Below are 21,644 nucleotides of genomic sequence, written 5' to 3'. Positions count from 1 at the left end.
GACAATTTAAAGGGGGCTCATTTATTGTCACCGTTCCAAATGTACAAAAAAAATTAGAAAATAACCCCCCAACTCAACTCCCCCACCCCCATAACACTCCCCCCCCAACACAAACATTTATTTTCCCAAAACCACAAACATAAACTGGTCCTGGTTTTTCCATAAACAGTGCAGCTAAGAAACAGTTTAGAGAAAATTTAACAGGATTCAGATTATATCCAATCTGTTCTTTCAGGGCTGAGAGGTAATAAACCCATATGGGTCCCAGTCCTCCCCAATGGTTTTCCCATCATGGTGGTACAGTCCATTCACAAAGTGATATGTTTGGCTGCTGCTTTAGAGATCCTCCTGTGCCTTCTTCTTCTTCTTAGGCTTTTCTTCTTGGATTACAGGAGGGTTTGTAGCCTCTCGCTGAAGATAGCTAATAAAATCACTTAGTTCACGGCCACCCTGAAAACAGAATTGTTTTGAATGTTTTAATCAACTCTGTATTTTTCCTCCCTTCAACAGATATATTGACCATAAGCATTTAAAGAGCTTCTAGTTAAATAAACCCACAGAACTGGATATGTACAAGTATGTGTGTGTATTTACTTGTGGGGCAATGAGATAATGCACTTACTTCATATTTCTTTGGATTTTGCTTCTTGTTGGCTGGAGAGAAGTAGATGGTAGGAAAACTAGGGAAAGAAAACAGTAAAAAAAAAAAAATAACTGTTCCAGGAAATAACCTTTCTTATAATATCCAAATTTTATCATATCAACTGTTCTTCAACAGTGGCTAAGTTATATCCTATCACAACTCAGGAGTAAGAGTTCACAAAATCTATAACAATCATGTGGGCTCATGCTGCAGAATTCTAAGGAAGATATCAGTGGTTTTGTGTTCAGCTGGATCCCACCTTCCAACCAAATCCAATTAAGAAATGGTTTATAAGTCCACTTTTTCCTATTCATTGCCCAGACAATTTTATTAGTTTTTATCTACTTACCCTCTGACTTCATATGGAGAAGGCACATCATTGGCTGTGGCATCCATCTTGGCTATGATAATATTTGGATCTTTGTTGAGCTGTTAATAAAAAGGTTAGATCTTAACATTTTTAGTTTTTAGTGACTGAGGTTTATGTAACAATTTAGGACTTAAAACAATTTTATTCTTCAAACATCTAGATAAGTTGCTGCTCAGATAGGGATAGTGACTCTTGCACATAGCATTTAACCTTCCACATGGCTTCTGTTTTCTTCTCTCTCTCTCAGTTCCTATATATAGCCACCTTCAAATTTACCTGGCCTATTAAGAGATTATTAAGGACAGAGCCAAATGTTTTAAGATGAAGGAACATAATGGAATCATATAAGCCATCACCAAAATTCCTGGATACTAGATTGAATCTGATCAATGGAAAGTTAAAATAGGCACTGCACAGGACCTGGGCAACTTGGGGGGATGTCAGCAGAATGTTAGTAGATAGCTGAAAAACACTCTACCAGTAGTTAAGATACTAAACTAATAATAATTAGGGTAACTAATTAGTGAAGGCATTTATCTTCACAATATGGTTTTGACTTACCTTTTCTCCCAATTCTTTATACTTAGGCTCCAGATTCTTACAATGACCACACCAAGGTGCATAAAATTCAATTAGCACATCTTTATTTTCATTATTCACTATTTCATCAAAATTCTCGGCTACAACTACCTGGAAAACAAGATTCTCTAGTTGGTAAGGCAAGCTGAAAAATAAATTCATGAGCTGTATTTATTTCTGGCTCACCTCTCTAAAATTTAATGTGTTGACACTGAAAATATATCAATGTAAACCCAAATCACGTTTATGGATTGCATGAAAGATGATGCCATTCTCCTAGAAACCAATTCATTCCATGTCTATCACCTGTCAACTAGGTTTAGAAAGTCACAGGAAACTGGGGCCTCCCTGGTGGCGCAAGGGGTTAAGCGTCAGCACTATGAAGCAATCCACAGCTACTCCAGCATCAGTTTGATCCCTGGCCAGGGAGGTAACCCAAATGGCACAGCAGACCTCTCCTGTGTCTCCCGCTGCTCCCCTCAGCAGGTATTTCAGTAGATCTGCTTGTTCTGCTCCCCACTCTGTCTCTGGTGAATCCTCTCACCCCCACACATCTGGCCTACACCCCGGTCTTTTACGCATAAATAAAATTAAATCTTAAAAAAAAAAAATTATCTCTGAGCAACAATTTAAAAACTACTCTTAGAGGATATCTTGTTGTCCTGAAGAGTAACCTAGTTCTCCTACAAATGTCATCAGAAAATTCTGTGAAAGTTTTATACTCCTACCCTAATTCCTACTGACTATTATGAGCTCTACCAATGCTTATTTATGACTCCAGGGAGGTGAGTACAAACAAAAACAAAACACAGAAATCAATAGTATTCATTTTGACCCAGTGTTCTCCTAGTAAAGAAAAGTCATTTAAACCCCAATAAAACTGTGGAGAAAAAGAGAAAGTAGGGGCAGCTACTTAGAGGCTTGGTGACGCTGTAAGCCTCACCTTGACAGGTCCATCATTACTCTCTGGGATGGGCTCAGACTTTAGATATCTCTTCAGATTGCCATCAAAGTAATCCTGCAGGAATCTCTCAAGAGCCTTGCCATCACGCCTGCAATTGGAAAAACAAGAGTTAGGTTTGTTAATTTATTCTCACCATTGAGAAGATTAAAAACAATTTCATAGAATAGTTTCTCAATATTTGCTTCAATTTCAAGGCTAAAGAGAAACTGAAAGCCAGAAAAGGATAGGGCTCTTAACTCTCAATATGCAGAACTACTGACTAAACAAGAAACCAACATCTCCTTGTATTTCAAGTGTGTCCTCTGTGGATGAGAAAGAAGGAAGACTTTACTTTAGGCCAATGTGGTATTCCAAGAAGGAAGACATGTTGGAATGGGATGGGGCTGGGTTAGTTTGAAATCACATCCATTTCAAAGAGAGAGTCCAAAGTTCTCTATCTACATACAATGTAATGGCATAATAGAAACAATCATGTAATAATTCCAATCCTTTTGCTAAATTTTCAGAATTTATAAGGATCACAATCCTTAAAGTACCTACAATTAAACTGAGAAAAAAAATAATCACAGTCTTGACTAGAAGACCCATCTTCACATTCCAATGTTCTCTTTATAAACCATTACTATAAAAGGCTTTGATAGTTTCCTTGCTGAATCAAATCCCAAATCGATATTAACTTTTAACTCACGAGAACTCCTCTTGCATGACAAACTTCTCTCCTTTTGCAGTTCTGATAGCAACAACAGGAATCTCTCCAGTACTGCTTTCCAAGCCAAAATCAGAAAGTTCATGACTAAAGGTTTTGCGGCTAGCTACAGCAAAGTTGAGTTTTTTCCCAGCATCCAGAAATTTCTTTGCCACCATCATCACTCTGTGGAAAACAAGATATTTATAGCAAGACTATATAGGGTGGTAAAGTACTTCTCAGACCAAGAAGCAAAAGGCTCCAAAAGCAAAAGTGTAAACGGATGTTTTACAGTTGATGCAATCAATCTGAACTTGCGTTCCTGGGCACTGATTCAGGATTACGGTGTGCCACTACCAAGTTGGTGGAACCCAAATAGCCCTTTCCCACTGAATCTTGCTATATAACTATAAAGTATCATAGGCATAATGACTGATCTAAAAAGATAATTTATAAAACTAAAATGCACCGAGAAGCATAATAGGCAAACAGACACAGTATTTTAAGGTACATTTTAGATCACATCTGCATCTTTTATCAGGAGGTTAGGAATGAGTGGTGTCACAAGGCAAGAAAAAAATCTATGGAAAATACTACCAATAAATTTGGAAATAGTTCGTTTCAAATGTTGTTTTGGAGCCAATGGATACCGCCCCCCCACACCTTGCTTTTTTTTAACTGTAAACAATGAGTGTACTTCTTTACAAAGGGGAAAATGATTCTTAAATCACCTGTTTCTCCAGTAGTTGGAACCTTTAGCATTCTTTTCATAGTCCACATCGTAGTAAGCCATAAGTAAGTCTTTGCCCTGTATCAGATCTTTATTGTCTTCTGTCATGTGAGGGCAAATACCAAAACTGAAAGGAAATAATCCATTATCAAAGTTTTCAGGTTTATAGTTGTATTATAGAATTAAATGATAGCATTTAGAAGGTGAGAAATTTTCAAAATATAGGATAGGTACTTAATAATATATCTGACAGGTCCACAACAGTTCTAGGGAAAATACAATATTGCTTTAATATAAACTTCCAATTATTATGGTCACAATCCCCTCCTTGAATGACTATTTAAACCCAATGGCTCTACTTAATAACTAAAGTAAATAAACTAAAATTAAACCAAGATTCCAAACAAGGTATAAAGAGATACTCACATGTTTTCCTGGATAAATTTTTTAATCTTGCCACTGGTCATTTTCTGTTCTTTATATGCTACAGACTTGTCCTCAAACTTGTTCATCAGATGTGAAGGACGAAACAAGGTAACACCCCTTTAAAGAAAAAAAAGGAAAGAAAGTCTTGGTAGGTATATGGCAGAAGGACTGTCTCCAATCTTTTATTTAAAGTTCAGACTATTCTTGCTACTACTCTTACAATCATCATTTAAGGATATTAAGGACCCTTTTCTCAGACCATGGAATTGACAACGTGACCTTCTCATCAACAGTAAGGTGATAACTACCTTAATCTCAAGTACAACTGCTGGGTGTGAGGGTTTAAGTAAATTGCACATCCATTTATATACCTGATGCATCTCAATCTAAAAGGCAGTGGAGGGCCTCCCCTGGTGGCACAGTGGTTGAGCGCTGGGCTGCAAAGCTGTCCACAGCCTGTGCAGCGCTGGTTCGATCCCTGGCTGCCGATGAGGGTCCCACATGGCACGGCAGACCTCTCCTGCTGTGCCCGCTGCTCCCCTCAGCAGTGCATTTCATCAGTCTGCCTGTTCTATTCCCCTCTCTGGCTCTGGTGAATTCTCTCACCCTCCCCCGCTTCTGACTGTACCCCAGTTCTTGTATAAATAAAATAAAAAATTAAAAAAAAAAAAAAAAAAAAACCTGACACTTAATAAATAAATAAATAAATAAAAGGCAGTGGAGCTTCATGTTCAAGCCAATCAACTCTGCAGTCAGATTAGGTTTAAATTCTAGCTCTGGGGCCTCCCTGGTGGCGCAAGGGGTTAAGCACTGCACTATGAAGCAATTTGCAGCCTCTGCAGCACAAGTTCGATCCCCAGCCAGCCAGGGAGCAACCCACATGGCGCAGCAGACCTCTCCTGTCTTGCCTGCTGCTCCCCTCAGCAGTGTATTTTGTCAGTCTGCCTGTTCTGTTCCCCACTCTGTCTCTGGTGAATCCTCTCACCCCTCACATCTCTGGCCTGTACCCAGCTCTTGTATGCATAAATAAATAAATCTTAAAAAAAAAAAAAAAAATTAGCTCTGTCACCTACTGCATGCGTGAAGCTAGGAACATTCCTTACCCTGTTTGTGTGCTTTCTCCTCTATACAATGAGAACAATAATAGATCTATCTCATCAGTTGTTGAAAGGAATAGATAACAGCAAATGGCTTGTAGTAAACACTACATATTTTCTTAAATGTAAGTAACACAGGTGCTTGACACTTTTTACTTTAAATGCTAATCCTGAGTGAATTCATCCACTCCCATGATTCCAATAATCATTTACATGTGAATGACCTCTACCTCTTTAGCTCTAATTCACAACCTTTCCTGAATTTCTGGTCTCACTTATCAAATTGTCCACTAGATAAAATGAGACCACCTGAATGTTTCAAAAACCTCTCAAACTCACTGCCAAAATAGAATGCACTTACCATTCACCCAAAATTTGTTTCTCTTTGTTTTTTCTCAGTCTGAAGATAACTCTTCATTGGCCCAGTCATTCAACTCTTCAGAAACCTAGACTCACAATCTAGATCTAGCCCTTTTCACATATGGCTAGGAAAATGAAACCCTATTATTTTTTTTATATATATATATATTTAAAGATTTATTTTTATTAATTTATGCATACAAGAACTGGGGTGTAGGCCAAAGGTAAGGTGGATTTACTGAAATACACAGCTGAGGGGAGCAGAGGGCAAGACAGGAAAGGTCTGCTGTGCCCTGTGGATTAGTTAGCTCCCTGGCAGGGGACTGAACTCAAGCTGCAGTGGCTGGGGACAGCTCAATAGTGCTGCAACTTAACCCCTTGTGTGACCAGGGAGGCCCCTATTATTTATATTTTTTATATATACTCCCTCATCTTCAAGACTCCCAATACTGCCTTAATTTAGACTCCCACTTTTAATTTTATTTTATTTTAAAGATTTATTTATTTATTTATACAAGCACTGGGTACAGTCAGAAGCGCGGGAGGGTGAGAGAATTCACCAGAGCCAGAGTGGGGAACAGAACAGGCAGACTGCTGAGGGCAGCAGCGGGCGCGGCAAAAGAGGTCTGCATGCCATGTGGGACCCTCGTCTGTGGCCGGGGATCGAACCAGTGCTGCAGAGGCTGCGGGCAGCTTCACAGCCCAGCGCTCAACCGCTGCGCCACCAGGGGAGCCCCTAGACTCCCACTTTTTAACTGCCTTGCCATTCCCCTTTCAAGAACCATTATACTTATGGGTGCCAGTGACTTTACTTCTAAAACACAAATTAATCACATTGCAATCCAGTTCAGTCTTTCAATGGCTCTCAACAAACCAGAAGATAAAATCTAATTTTTTTATATGGCACTTAAGGTCTTCTGTAATTTGCTCTCTGTACCTTTCACTATGACTTCATTTACAAACAACACTCCAGCAGTACAACAGGTCCCAACATGCCTAGGTTGTTTCACATCTTGGGCTTTTACTCCTCCTGCTCTGTCTAGAATACTTTTAACTGCCATAACTTGCCTCGAGAAACACATCTTTCAAGTCATACCTCAACAGTGATCTCTTTCTATGAAATTTTTCCTGATACTACTTCCCAACCCCTAAGAAAAAACACACTCTTTCCTTTCTGCTACCAGCAATCCTGTATTTATTTCTATCATAGTACCTATAACGCTCATTTACACTTACATTTTTACATATATTCACTGTCTACCTGACTACATAGCCTTCAAAAGCAACAACAGTTTCTAGGACTTCGCTTTGTGCCTCATAAGTGCTCAGTAAACCTTTTAGAAAAACTTAAAAAAAAAAAAATTCCACCAGTTTACACAATTAGTATTTGGTCCAGAGATTTACATGGGGAATTCAAAACTCAGTTACTTACTCTCCATTATCATCATACTTGTTCACCAGAGACTCAATATTGGTGTGTGCAAATCGGTAGTTATCCCTCAAGTTGCTGGCTGCTTTTAGAAACTCAGAGTGAGCTTCACTGAATAAATCCTTGAAAAAACCTATATAGAAAATATCAAAACATAGTGTAGGAATAAACAGTAAGCGCTGAGACATAGTTAAAATTCTTTAATTCTTCTATTATTCAAAGCCTTATATTAGACAGACAAGGAGAGGATAAATAGGAGAACTGGATATTTAACAAAATACTGAGGATTAGAATAATTCCTCTACCCTTAAAAACAACAAAGAAACAAAAAACACTTGATGAAGCTAACAGAAAGGATTTGTTAGGATTCAAGTCTTAATTCTAGTTTTTCACAACTGAATAAATGTGGGGAATTGGTTTAACTTCTCAGAGCTTCAGGGACTATTTCAAATATCAGAGGATTAAATGAGGTAATGTCAAACTATAAATCACTTCAACGTATTTTTTCTATATTTTACTTGCATTTAGAACATCAAATCTAGAAATGTGCTTGAAACATGTGCTTATGGTTAACTCCTTATGAAATAAACAGCAATATAAAAATCCAGAATAGCAACCTTTTTCCCCTTCCTGCCATCCCCCCAGAAAAGTAGCTCTTTTGTTTAATTTTTTATTTATTTTATTTTCTTACATCATTGTTAGATAGCTTTTAAGCAAACTTTCAAAACCATCTTCTACTGCCAGAGAATAAAGTTTTTAATAGTAACACAAAGTACACCCAAGAAATAAGGATAAAATGAGATACTGCAACACCCGAGAAAGCAAAGACTGCCATGAGGATATAATACAAATCCTACCAATTTGATTTTAAATTCTTAATTCCCTTATAGTTGTGAAAATAGCAGAGGCTTATTATTACTTATTTCCTCTCCTTCCCATAAAATGCTATTTTCAATCTTAACTACTCTATTATTTAAGTCTCAGAGTTTAAGTGAAAAATCTTAAGTTTATTCTAGTTCTTTCTTTTAATATTTTATTTTATATAATTCTCATATCATTTTTCATTTTTGCACAATGTATGCATTTTCATTTTGGTTATATTCCCCATACAACTGCACACCCCCCATTCTAGTTCTTTAATTGAAATTAAATTCAGCCATCTACAAGAATACAAAGCCGCTCATAAAAAAAAAAAAAAAATCAACAAAATTTCCCACATTCTTGAAATGCTCACCTAATTCTGAGTTGTCTTTTCAACTGCACTCAAGTTTTCTTAAATTGTTTTAACTTTGCTTACTCAGAGAGGGATTTTAAAACCAAGTTGATAATTTTATGGCATAATCAAATATTTGCCACTTACCCACCACAGAAGCATCTTTGTCACTAATAAACTTCTCAAATTCTTCCTCAGTCTTGAGAGGCACTGAAGCTGGTCCTGCTTGCTTCTTCAGGTGGCTGACAATTCCATCTTAAAAGATGAAAGATAATAGTAACATAAATTTATAATTTTTGACAATCATTCACATGACTCAGAAAGTTCAAAAGGGCATACAACGAAAACTTTCTCCACCCTTCTTCCTGGTCACCCAATTTCCTTCCCATAGGGTAAGATTTCATTTTTTTTTTTTTTAATATTCTTCCAGATATATTATGCATAAACAAGCAAAATTACATTTATTCTTTTCTTTTCTCCTCAAGTGGTAGCATACACATAATGCTATTCTGCATTTTTTCTTTGTAATTTAGTAAAGTTTAGAGATAATTTGTATCAAGATATATACGTATCAGTAGTGCATAATTTTTTCATCCTTCCAAAGTGATTCTTTGTAAGACCCTCTCATAATTTAACCAGTCACAGTTACTATTACAAATGCTTCTGCAATAAACCACCTTGTACTAATGTTTTGCACAGAATATTAGGGTAAATTCCAAGTGGATTCACTGTGTCAGAATACATTGATTTAAAACTGTTAAATTGCTCCCCAAAGAAACTGTATTTATTTAAATTTTTATAATCCTACCAGTGAGGTTATTAAAGTGTCTTTAATGACTCATATTAAATATTGCCTTTATGCATATTATTTTCTGCTGAGAATATGCTTTCTCTAGGTATCCCTTCCTTGCCTCCTATATAGGCTTTGCTCAAATGTCATCTTTTTTTTTTTTTTTAAGATTTATTTATTTATGCATACAAGAGCTGGGGTACAGGCCAGAGATGCTGGGGGGGGGGTGAGGGGTGGGGGTGAGAGAATTCACCAGAGACAGAGTGGGAAACAGAATAGGCAGACAGACTGAAATACACTGCTGAGGGGAGCAGCGGGCGAGACAGGAGAGGTCTGCCTCGCCATGTGGGTTGCTCTCTAGCCAGCCTGGGATCGAATTCCTGCTACAGAGGCTACGGATTGCTTCACAGTGCAGTGTTTAACCCCGGGCACCCCAGGGAGGCCCTCAAATGTCATCTTCTCAACTCAATGAGCCTTCCCTGATTAATCCATTGTAAACTAAACCTATTCAACCTCCAATACTCTGCCTGTTTTATCTTTCTCTACAGCACTTTCCACCATCTACATACACTCCACCATCTAATTAATACACTCCATCCTAACTATTTTTATCTCTCTGTACTACAAAGTAAAATCCAGGGATTTTTATATGTTTTGCTCACTGATATATTCTTAGCTCTAAGGATAATACCTAGCACATAACAATTTCAACCAACTTTCACTTTGCAAATAAACTGACTAAACAAATCTCTTATTTTCAAGTAACACAAAAAAGGATTTAACTATATATGTAGTATATAAATTATTTTATGTATAGGACCCGCCCATTTCAATTTTCCTATTGAAGTAAAATGGGCTAAATAAAAAATGTTTTTAATAATAACCACACATAAAACAAGAAAAAAAGTTTTGCCCTTTAAGCTAATTGACAGACCATTATTTCATTTTCTTCTGGGAATCTATTCAAATTATTCATAGACTCAAAATTCTCAAAGAGGAAGGTCAGAGGTAATGTTACTTCTCTATATTTACCTTTTCCACTCCTTTTCTCTCCTCAGTACTACTATGACTTGCTATTTGACTAGAAGAGTGTACTGTTTAATACTTTCAATATTTCTGACCCTATTTTGTGTTTTTTTTCTAAAACTGTTTTTTTCTCCTCTCTCCAGTAATTTTTTTTCTTTTTAAATGTTTTCCTCGGGCCTCCCTGGTGGTGCAAGGGATTAAGCACTGCACTATGAAGCAATCCACAGCCTCTGCAGCACAAGTTCAATTCCCAGCCAGCCAGAGAGGAACCCACATAGCAAAGCAGACCTCTCCTGTCTCACCCACTGCTCCCCTCAGCAGTGTATTTCGTCAGTCTGCCTGTTTGTTCTGTTCCCCACTCTGTCTCTGGTGAATCCTCTCACCCCCCGCATCTCTGGTCTGTGCCCCAGCTCTTGTATGCATGGATGGGTAAATCTTTAAAATATATATATATATATAAATGTTTTCCTCAACTCTCCACAGAGGAGCTCTATCAATAAATTAATTGAAACTGGACACAATTGCTTAGTTTTCAAGGGGATTATTACTATACAAGATAAATTATTATAAAGAGCTTTACCTCATACTGTGTAATTTTACTTATATGTGGTACACAGAAAAACAAAATAATGAATGAAATCAAACAAAAATGAACTTTTATTAAATAGTAAAATCAAATTAGTAGTTACCAGAAGGGAAAAGGGGAAGGAGGATGGGCAAATGGGGTAAAGGATTAACTGTATGAAGAACAACTGAGATTTTCGGTGGTGAACTTAATACATAAGGATGTTGATTTATAATGAGGTACACCTGAAATTTACATAATTTTGTAGTGCAACATTATGTCACTAAAAATTATTTTAAAAAGAAAGGAACTTTACCTCAAGAGATATGATGAAAGTGTTACTTTTCTCCCTGAGCATTTAAAATTCTCAGGAAGATAGAAGTAGTGTGAGTAACCGGTTTAAGTAGGAAGGCAAACAACACAGTACCTAGGAGTACTGGAACACAATAATCCATCCTAAGTAGTCAAACATCTGACCTAGTCAGAGGCTGAGAATTCTCAACTTTAAGGAATCCTTGGTGCAATGCAAATGAGAACAGCAAACTGGTTGGGTTCAGCCACAATTTAATTAAGGTTGGTCCAAGTTCAGAGGAAAAATAAGAACTCTAATTACTAACACTACCATAAATTAAAAAACAAAACAAAACAAACCTGAATGGTAACATGGGTTCTTCATTAGTGATTTTAAGCTCATAAAGAAAAGCTTTATTTTACCTTTTGTACTTAAACATATCAAACTTTGAGTATTGGCTAAATCACCTCAACTGAGTCAAAATATTTATTCATGCACTCAAAAGTTATTGAATAACTATCTACTACATGTGGAGAGTATAGCTAGCTGCTGGGGACAGAGTAGTAAACAAACCAAATCAAGTATTTCTCTCTTGGAGCTTACAGTATAGGTAAATCTGCAAATAAATAGTACACTGAATCTCCAAATAAACAACTTCTGAAAAATCATATAATAGTGTCATACAGAAAAAAAATCATATAATAGTGTTATACAGAGAATTCAGATGATGTGTTGAGAAAATGGTGGCACCTTAGGTCTGGTGACCTGGGTAAAGTATTTGGAAGGTATAGTTTAAGCCACGATCTGAATGACAAAAAGTAAGTCATGCACAACAGGGAAAGATGATTTCAGGCTGTGAATACAGCCAAGGAAAAAGTCCTAAGGTTAAACAGTCTGAAGATGGCATCAGAATTAAGCAGGGACCATGCTAGCTAGAGCGTTGTATATGGGTAATAATCACATGTACTGAAAAAATTTCTTATCACCTAAAATGCCTCAACTGAAACCTTTCCTTCTTTGTTTTCCATCATAAAAAGGTAAACTATGCTTGATTATCTGACAGCCTCAAAATACAACTGTTTTTAGCCATATAAAAATATTTTCTCAACTACAGGATACAGTTCTCAATTACTGCTCAAATTTCACCTGTTATCCTTACTAATTATACTCTAGCCACATGGTCTTTCTGTCCTTTGAACACATCTAATTCAGCAACACTTCAGGGCTTTTTTGCACCTGCTTTCCCCTCTGCCTGGAAGGCCTATGGTTAGCATCTTCTAAGCATTTAGGTCTCAGCTCAACGTTTACTTCCCTGATTACTGTTTATGTGGTTCTCCCAACTTTAACCATAGCACCCTATCTTATTTTTCTCCTTTAACAGTCTTATAACTGGGCCTCCCCGGTGGGCGCAACAGGTTGAGTGCAGTGCTGTGAAGCTGTCTGCAGCCTCCGTGGCCAATTCCCGGCCGGCTAGGGAGAATACCACATGGCGAGGCAGACCTCTCCTGTTGTGCCCGCTGCTCCCCTCAGCAGTGCTTTCGGTCTGTCTGCCTGTTCTGCTCTCTGCTCTGTCTCTGGTGAACCCTCTCACCCTCCCGCGACTCTGGCCTGTACCCCAGTTCTTGCATATATAAATAAAAAAAAAAATCTTAAAAAAAAAAAAAGTAACAGTCTTATTACTAACTGAATTTATCTTGTGCTTTAAATTATGTGCATGGTATCTGGGAACTACCATTCTACTTTCTGTCTCTGAATGATTACCTAGAAAACTCAGGTTACAGGATTCAAGCAGTATTGTCTTTTGTGACTGGCTTATCTCACTTAGCATAATGTCTTCAAGACTATCCATGTGATAGCACATATAAGAGCATCTTTCCTTACGCCTCCCTGGTGGCGCAAGGGGTTAAGATGCAGTCTATGAAGCTGTCTGCAGCCACTGCAGCATGAGTTCGATCCCCAGCCAGGGAGCTACCCACATGGTACAGAAGACCTCTCCTGACTCACCCACTGCTCCCCTCAGCAGTGTATTTCAGTCAATCCACCTGTTCTGCTCCCCACTCTATCTCTGGTGAATCCTTTTACCCTTCCCCACACCTCTGGCCTGTACCCCAGTTCTTGTACGAATTAAAATCCTAAAAAAAAAAGAGACCATCTTTCCTTTTTAATGCTAAATATTCCATTGCATGTATATATCACATTTTGTATGTTAACTGATTCATTAAATGATACTTGGGTTGCATTTTTTTTATAGCAGATAATGCAGCTATAAGCATTTAAGTCCTCAAGACCCTGTTTTCAATTCCTTTGCACATATACCCAGAAGCAGAATTGGTAGACTGTATGGTAATTCTATTTTTAATTTTCATAGGAACCACTATACATTTTCCATAGTAACTGTACCCATCTACAGTCACACCAACAGTGCAAAGAGTTTTATTTTCCTTCCATCCTTAGTTATTATTTTCTGTCTGCTTTTTGATAGTATCCATCCTAATGGACGTGAGACAGTTATCTCTATATATATGTTTAAACTTGTTTGTTGCCTTGTTCTCCTCATCCCTCAGAATGTAAGCACCACAGAGTGGGGACCTTGTCTATTTTATTTATCAATGAATACCAAGCACCAATAAACATCTAGAATATCTGGTGTAGTGTTGCTACTCAATAAATATTTATCAAAAGAAAAAATATCAAGATGACCTTGAAACTCAAGCTCGAGCAATTTCTTTATTAGTTATATAGTCTGTTGATTTACAGAGGTCTTTGTTAGCTACCAAACTGATCTCTTAGATGGGAAATCTCTAAGAATGAAATATATTGTACAGAAAAATGTTGTGTTCCCACTACAAAAAATCAGGGCACTTATCAAATTCAGTTTTGAGAATGTAATTCAGGATCCTTACCGGCGGTTCTAGGACCATCATAAGCACCTGCTTCTTCACCATCTCTAAATATCTTCAGGGTTGGATATCCACTGACTCCATACTTATTACACGTGTTTGTGTTGGCCGTACAATCAACCTAAGATTAAGATACACGAACCATTTATTATCTAAATGCATATTACAGGGTCTTCCCATATTCATAAAGTAGAAGGAATGGTCAAATCATAAAAGGATCGAGTATTTCTTGGTATACACGCCACAGAATATTAGATTTTAAAGGTAGACAGGTGCTGAGCAAGCTACATCAGCATCACCTGAAGAATTCTTTAAAATTTAGATTCCTTTACCTCATGAAAAACATATAAATGACTTCAAATTCTGCCTGTGGTTACTTTTATTGTATAAAGCAATGGTCGTCATCTTTTTTCTGCCTTGTAACAAGCGGAGGACAAATCACTTAAATTACTAAGTCACTTATGTTGATAATAATTGCCATCAAGGGGGGTCTCTCTCTCTGGTGGCGCAAGGGGTTAGGTCACAGCACCATGAGGCGATCTGCAGCCCCTGAAGCACGAATTTGATCCCCAGCCAGGGAGGTGGCCCACACGGGCGGCAGACCTCTCCTGTCTCGCCCACTGCTCCCCTCAGCAGTGTATTTCAGTAAATCTGCCTGTTCTGTTCTCCACTTCTTTTTTTCTGTTCCACTGTTTCTGGTGAATCCTCTCAACCCCCGCACCTCTGGCCTATACCCCAGTTCTTGTATGCATAAATAAATCGTTTAAAAAAAAAAAGGTATGACTACTTAAAATATGCTGAGTTAGGCTGAATTTGGGCCATAGGATAACATGACAGATCTTGTGAGAACTATCAGTAAGAAGGAAAACAATTTCCATTTATTTAGTTACTCCATAATGCTACAGGTACTTTGTGTGTGTGTGCATACATACATATATATATATATATATATATATAAAAGATTTATTTATTTATGCATACAAGAACTGGGGTACAGTCCAGAGGTGTGGGGGGTGAGAGAATTCACCAGAGACAGAGTGGGGAACAGAACAGGTAGACTGACTGAAATACCCTGCTGAGGGCAATAGCGGGCAAGTCAGAAGAGGTCTGCTGTGCCACGTGGGTATTGTGGATCGAATAAGTGCTGCGGTGGCTGCGGATAGCTTCATAGGTTGCGTCTTAACCCCTTGAGCCATCAGGGAGGCCGTACTTTGTATGTATTATCTCACTCAATCTTCCTAAGATTCTAAGATATGATTCCAAGGCTCTAAGATAAACTGCAGTCCAGAAAAGTAACATGTCCATATTAACAGGCCACAAAAATCATACAAGAGAAATTAAATCATGTCTGAATTCTTTATTTTCTGTGGCAAGTTACCACAAGACAGTTGGCAAAACAGTCCATACATATGTATAAGCTATTTATTTGAGGCCAGTAGAGTATGGGCTTTTAGACTACAGCAAGTATGAGTTTACTACAGAAAAAAACCTGGGAAGTATTACTTGATTGTAAAAGCAAATATCCAGTATACAGTTGTCCTACTGGTTTTATACTTATCAACACCCTCATATACTTTTCTGATTCCCATCATTGTCAATATCATACAGCAGTTTAGGGAACCCTCCTTTAACCTTGATCATTGTACTTTTACTTTCACATTTGCCCCCTAATTCTTATTTACTATATATTATACACTTTATGCCAATAATTTTCTTAGTTCCACTCCTTTCAATCTTTTGAAATCTTAACTAATAGAATAGTCGAGATGTAGCAGCCAAGGAAGTAGTGTTCTCCTTAGCAGCCTAAGAGTAACGAAAATTAAAATTAATTTTACAAACTACAATTTAAAATTCTTCATTTCTGGGCCTCCCTGGTGGCACAGGGGTTAAAGTCTCAGCTATCAAGCTATCACCAGCCACTGCAACCTGAGTTCAATCCCCAGCCAGGGAGCAAACCCACATGGCGCAGCAGACCTCTCTTGTCTCACCTGCTGCCCCCCTCAGCAGTGTATTTCAAGAGCTCTGCCTGTTTTGCTCCCCAACCTGTCTTTGGTAAATCCACTCACCCTTTGTACCTCTGGTCTATACCCCAGTTCTTATATACATAAATAAAAATAAATCTTAAAAAAATTAAAAATAAAAAAATAAAATTCTTCATTTCCGTTAGTGAAGAATCCACCTGTACTCACCTTTGCTAATGGGACTATTCCTTTTAATCTGGTAGCTGCAGCTTCATACTCAGGGGCAAGCCTCTTGCAGTGTCCACACCTATGCAGAGAGATATATATATGTATTTTTAGAAGTCAAAGTCTCAGTTTAATCCTACAAGTTTGTTAACCTTGTTTCTCCAGGAAGAATCTCAAATTACAGTGCCACTTTTAATCTAGGAGCTGCTTCCAAAAGCAAAATCATCACCTGAACAGTACCCATTATTGACAGGATAAACCAGAGATCTCAGAAGATAATAGTATCTCTAGACTGAGGCTGTCTCTATAGGGCTGGTTCAGTCCAGTACAACATATATTTTCTCAATTAGAAGTACAACTGGGGTCCTCCCTGGTGGGACTCCTGTAATCAGCAATATACTCTTCTAAAAGGGGAAAGGGCCTCCCTGTTAGCGCAAGGGGTTAATACACACCCATGAAGCTAATCACAGCTACTGCACCATGAGTTCGCTCCCCGGCCAGGGAGCTACCCACAAGGCACAGCAGACCTCTCCTGACTCACCCGCTGCTCCCCTCTGTCTCTGGTGAATCCTCTCACCCCCACACCTCTGGCCTGTACCCCCATTCTTATATGCATAAATAAATAAATCTTTAAAAAAAAATGAAACAATGAAAGGGGAAAGAGCTCAAGCCTTTTTGAACAATTAATGAGGATAAAATGAAGGACAAGACAGCAATAATCCCTTTCCTGGCAGCATTTCCCAAAGGAAGGCACATTTTCCCCCCTTAGGTAACCAATATTGTAATTCTTAAAGATATATAATTGAAACCTTGTAAGGACCTAAGTTAATATTAACTATCTCCCTTCCTTCCTTCAATGATTCTCTTACCAGAAACCTACTTTGAGGGGCTAAAGGAATGAGGTCCAGAAGACACTGCAGTTTTTCTTCTCAACTGAGTTTCAACAAAGTATTAGAATGACATTTATAACGGTAAATCTGACTTTTACAGCTACATGGGGTTCACCTGGTTATAAGAACTAAAGAGGATAAACCATTATGTCAACTGGAGTATGTTCCCAGAGGGCCATCAGAAACACCTGTTCCTCTGCTCAGAAAATTTTATCATTCCCGTAGGTACACTGTACATGCAATTGGGGGGAAGGGGAAGATATTCCTTCTTATCAGTATAAAGTCAGCACCAGCTGTACATCATCTATTCAAAACCCAATGGGTTTCAGAGGGATCACTTTGAGAAGGTGAGTAGTTCTGCAACCTCCCCATAGACAGCAAAAAATAGAATTTGAAAAAAGAAGAAAACACAAGAGGAACTTGAGCTGGCTATCAAATTTTATTCTGAGTGATGGATAAGTAATTTAGAAACATTCTGCCTCTAAAACTTGCTTAAAACAAAGGACTACAAGAGTTTATATTCTTCAAGCTCTTAGGAGTCCTACTCAAACATAATTATTAGAAAATTTAAATGAAGGAATAGCGATATCAAAAAGCCCATATTATTAGATGTTGCTCAGGATTACATATTTTCTAAAAGTATAAAAGGACCAAGTGACATTACACCAAATTCAGGATGGGAGTACATAGGTGGGAAAGAGGTACACAGGGGATTTAACTCCACTGGCTTAATTTTTTCAGCTGTGTCATAAATAAATGGTATTCCTTATGCTGTATTTCACAAAAGCACATTTACCATATCTGAAATTGGGATGTATCTTGCAATTGTGTCATAGTTCCGATGGCAGCATTTCTTTGTGAGACAATAGTTTCCTGCACAATCAGCAGTATCTTAGATATGTATAAAACACGATAGTATGTCCTCTGTATTCTTTTAATATTGCATAATAAATTTAAAATTTTTTGCATGTAGTTGTAACAAAAAAAAAAATACAATTGACTTAATAACCGACTTATCCAAGAAAAAGGGTTAAGGCTAAAACAGAATACCTATTAAAGAGAGTGAGCTGGGTCTGGCCTTTAAGGATGTAAGGCTTCAGACAGAATATTTTAGATAAGGGGAATAGGAGCAAAGGTTAAATTACTAGGAATAGAGATCTATGAAGTCTTTCTGTTTTGTTAAGAGACATTAAATGTCTTCCATGTGATTTAAGACTACATCAGCAATAATAGGACTGACAGGAAGGGGGAAAGCAGAGATAAGTACAGAGCCACTTAGACATAATATATTTCACATGGCAGATAATGAAAGCCGGGGTCAGAGTGGAAGTGAGGAAAACAAAAGAGAAAGAGATTTCTGTTGAATATGTCAAAAAGGCTAAGGCACAGATTTAAGAATAGTTTTACCCCAATGATCTTAAAACATGTTAAGAGAAAAAAAGTATAAAATTATTACACAGACCTGTGGCTCTCAATCCAGATGCATATAAAAAATATCCATGAAGCAATTTTAAAAAAACCTGCATGTCCGTGCCCCACCCTGGCATTTACTGAATAAGAATCACTACAAATCTGGGAGGGAACAAGTATAGGGGTTTGTGTATGTAAGAGGCAAGGCTGGAACTGAAAACTGCCCTAAGCATAGGTAAAATCTATAAGGTCATCAAATGTCCAGTGGGAAGACTTGTTAAACAAGTTCCAAAAAGTCTGAAGGAAACCGCTCTCTTCAAATTCACCAATGATGAAACTCAGGTGAAGTTTGAAGGTGATCATCAAGATTAATCACAACTTCCTTCATCTACTCCTAGGTAATATCAAAACACAAATAATCTCATCCACCTTCAGTGTTAGCACCTAGTAGTTAATAATGAATCTTATATTCACCCAACAATCATTACTTCTTCCCTCTCAGTGCCAAATACTATTTTTTGCTTTGACAGAAAAGGTGATACAGTCCTTTCCCCATAAAAACATGTCTGAGAGATGGTATCATTAGGTCCCAATAGAGGGGGAAGGAACCAATTGCTTGTTCAGGAAGGAAGAAGTAACTTTTGAGCTAAACTCTGTTGAAAAGATCGATTGAGGGAGGGTGTGTGTGTGAGAGAAGCCAAGTAAAAGAAATATTTCATTTTATACTACCCACATAGTCTTTTTCTATATCCTAGAATTATTTATCAAATATTAGTTAATACTACTGTTCTGGGAGGTAGGGTAAAAATCTATAACATAAGTAGATGTTGAGGGCTTAAAGCATCAAAACAGTGTTATTTCTTTTCCCAGAGAAATTCAGGCACTCTCATTATTACAAATGAGATGATTAAACTCCTTTAATGGAAATAGTCTACTAAGTCAACTGCCAAAAGACCCCAAAAAACCTTTCACATTCACTTGTAAGATGAAATGGAAAAAAAATCCTACAACAGAAGCAAAGCACCAAAACAGGCCCTTTTTACGCTTAAAAACTATGCCCATCTAACCTGTGAGCTACTACTCTTGAATACAGGCATTTATATAACTATTCTGTACAAAGGAATATAGCAGTCAGAAAACATTTCTAGTTGAAGTATTAATAAATAAAAATAGTTGAAGAACTAAGGACATTTTCACCGGGATACAAGTTTTCCTAGACTCCAAATGATTCGTTTGTAAAACTGATACTCCTGCTGGCACTGGGGAGGAGGATCTTACCTCCTAGACCAATTAAAAGCAGACACCACAGCAGCGATCCACCCAGTTTGGGGATAGTTTAGTGAGAGACGAGATATGTAGTTTTAAAGTAAGTACAGGCAACAATTTAAAGCAGGATTTAAAGCAACAATTTAAAGTATCTTCAATAGGATAAAAACCGCTCATAAACAGTCTGATAGCCAACAATTCTTCAGCAATTCACTTCCATGTTAAATCGTGTAGTCACAGAAACTTTACCCAGTTTTTACAACAACTCTATACACCCATTCTAATTACAGTGATACCTTCTCAAAGTTAACAGCATGGTTACATGCTGGGTAAGAATTGATGAGTTCTAAAGGTGAATAAGGACCACCTATAATGTGTAATCAGCACTGCCAAGAATGACCCAGCCACAAAATCTACCACAAGCTGAAAAAATGTGCTGCCTTTCTTCTGGTTCAGGTAGTCTTCACTATAGGATTTCTAGTGTAACCCTCAACAAGTCAGCGTAGCCCCTGCAGAACGAAGACCAGAGTTAGAAGCAAGTGAAAGTTAAATACTTTGCTTTGCCGATACTTTTGAACACAAACAGTTGTTAATTAAGAATCACTGCAAAAAAAAAAAAAAAAAAAAAAAAGAATCACTGCAGCAGGATAAAATTAAGTACAACAATTAGCATGGTTATGCTGAACTATGCCAAGCATTGTCCACTCTTTTTTCCCTGCAAGGTTTATTGGGCAAGAAATCCTATCTGCCCTGTGCCATCTGCCACTTTTATTTAAACTTATTTCTCGCCTAAGGCATTTCCGCCTTGTTCGGTCAAATTAGCCCAGAGTATTCCTCCAACACTGATTACTTTCTCCAATACTGGTTACTCTCTCTTTTTTGGCATCTTTCAGAAACCCTAATTAAAACGACAATGTAGATTCTGACCTTATTGTTCCTATCCTTTCTGACAAGATTCCGCAGGTGCTGAGAAATGCTTAATGGAGAAAGTGTGAACCATGAGTTGGATAAAAAAAAAAAAACTTATCTACATATTGCATTTATGACCACTCTTCAGCCACAGTGACCTTGGCTAGAAACCAATGCTTGCGGGCATAGGGCAAGAAGAAAAGCAGAGCTGGTGGCCCAGAGTCCTTGCACTTGGTGAAACGTTCGCTTGCACTGCAAGGCCTTGAGATGCCCCTTCTGCAGAACACAGAGCATTAACACTGACTCACCCAGAAACTGTGAACACACCGAAGGCAGGCGGGGGGTGGTTAAACCCTCTGCAAATAGGAAGTGCCGCAAGAGCATCGAGGCAAGGATGTGGCCCTGTATGCAAGGGGCCTGGGCATTTTTCCTTTCTCGGGTCTCGCTCCTGGGCGATCAGCACCTACTTCTCTGCTACCTGCGCGGCAGACCAGCTCCCAGTGGGGTGAGCAACCCGCCAGCCTCCTTCCGGCCGGCGGGATGGTGCAGGGAGCAGACACTGCGTAGGCCCAACTCTTCCCGCGCCTTCGCCCCCGGCCCAACTCAGCCCTCCCTCGCCGGCCCCAGCCCAGCGGCCTCACCAGGGGGCGAAGAACTCAACCAGCATCAGCCCCGCGGAGCCCGTGTCGGAGACGCGGCTCTCGAAGTTGTCGTCCGTGAGTTCCAGCACGTCGGAGGCAGCGGCGAGGCGGGCCGCGGCCAGAAGCAGCGCCACGGCGGGGCACAGCGCTAAGCGGCGGAGGCGCATGGCGGCGAGGTGCGAGGAGGCAGCCGGGAGGGTTGGGGCTCGGCGGGGTCTGCGAAGGCCGGGCCGGCGACCACGCACCCACAGCCTGCGCTCGTGCGTCTGGCCC

The 21,644-nt window shown here is 38.6% G+C and overlaps 1 protein-coding gene across 1 annotated transcript; it reads right to left on the bottom strand.

Annotated features, from left to right (window-relative positions):
* Positions 1-21,634, bottom strand: PDIA3 (protein disulfide isomerase family A member 3). Its single transcript, XM_037502367.1, has 13 exons — positions 21,372-21,634; positions 16,259-16,337; positions 14,073-14,190; positions 8,644-8,751; positions 7,287-7,416; positions 4,398-4,514; positions 3,973-4,098; positions 3,245-3,427; positions 2,536-2,644; positions 1,575-1,703; positions 993-1,072; positions 623-680; positions 1-450 (listed from the first exon to the last, which is right to left on the bottom strand). The coding sequence occupies exons 1-13, from the start codon at positions 21,536-21,538 to the stop codon at positions 337-339; spliced, it is 1,518 nt and encodes a 505-aa protein (XP_037358264.1). The 5' UTR covers positions 21,539-21,634; the 3' UTR covers positions 1-336.
* Between the last annotated feature and the right edge of the window lie 10 nt (positions 21,635-21,644).

Source organism: Talpa occidentalis, unplaced genomic scaffold (assembly GCF_014898055.3).
Source record: "Talpa occidentalis isolate TD23 unplaced genomic scaffold, MPIMG_talOcc4v2.1 talOcc4.11, whole genome shotgun sequence".
Classification (NCBI taxonomy): domain Eukaryota; kingdom Metazoa; phylum Chordata; class Mammalia; order Eulipotyphla; family Talpidae; genus Talpa; species Talpa occidentalis.
This window is presented reverse-complemented; position numbering and strand designations above follow the sequence as displayed.

What these genes read in the sequence shown, in the direction of transcription:
- PDIA3 (XM_037502367.1), bottom strand. Translation starts at nt 21,538, where the DNA reads ATGCGCCTCCGCCGCTTAGCGCTGTGCCCCGCCGTGGCGCTGCTTCTG. An exon ending in AAGTATGATGATAATGGAGA is followed by an intron (nt 4,515 to 7,286) that starts GTAAGTAACTGA and finishes TTTTCTTTAAAG; the next exon opens with GGGTGTTACCTTGTTTCGTC. An exon ending in ATAAAGAATTGGGAGAAAAG is followed by an intron (nt 1,073 to 1,574) that starts GTAAGTCAAAAC and finishes TTTTATTAACAG; the next exon opens with CTCAACAAAGATCCAAATAT.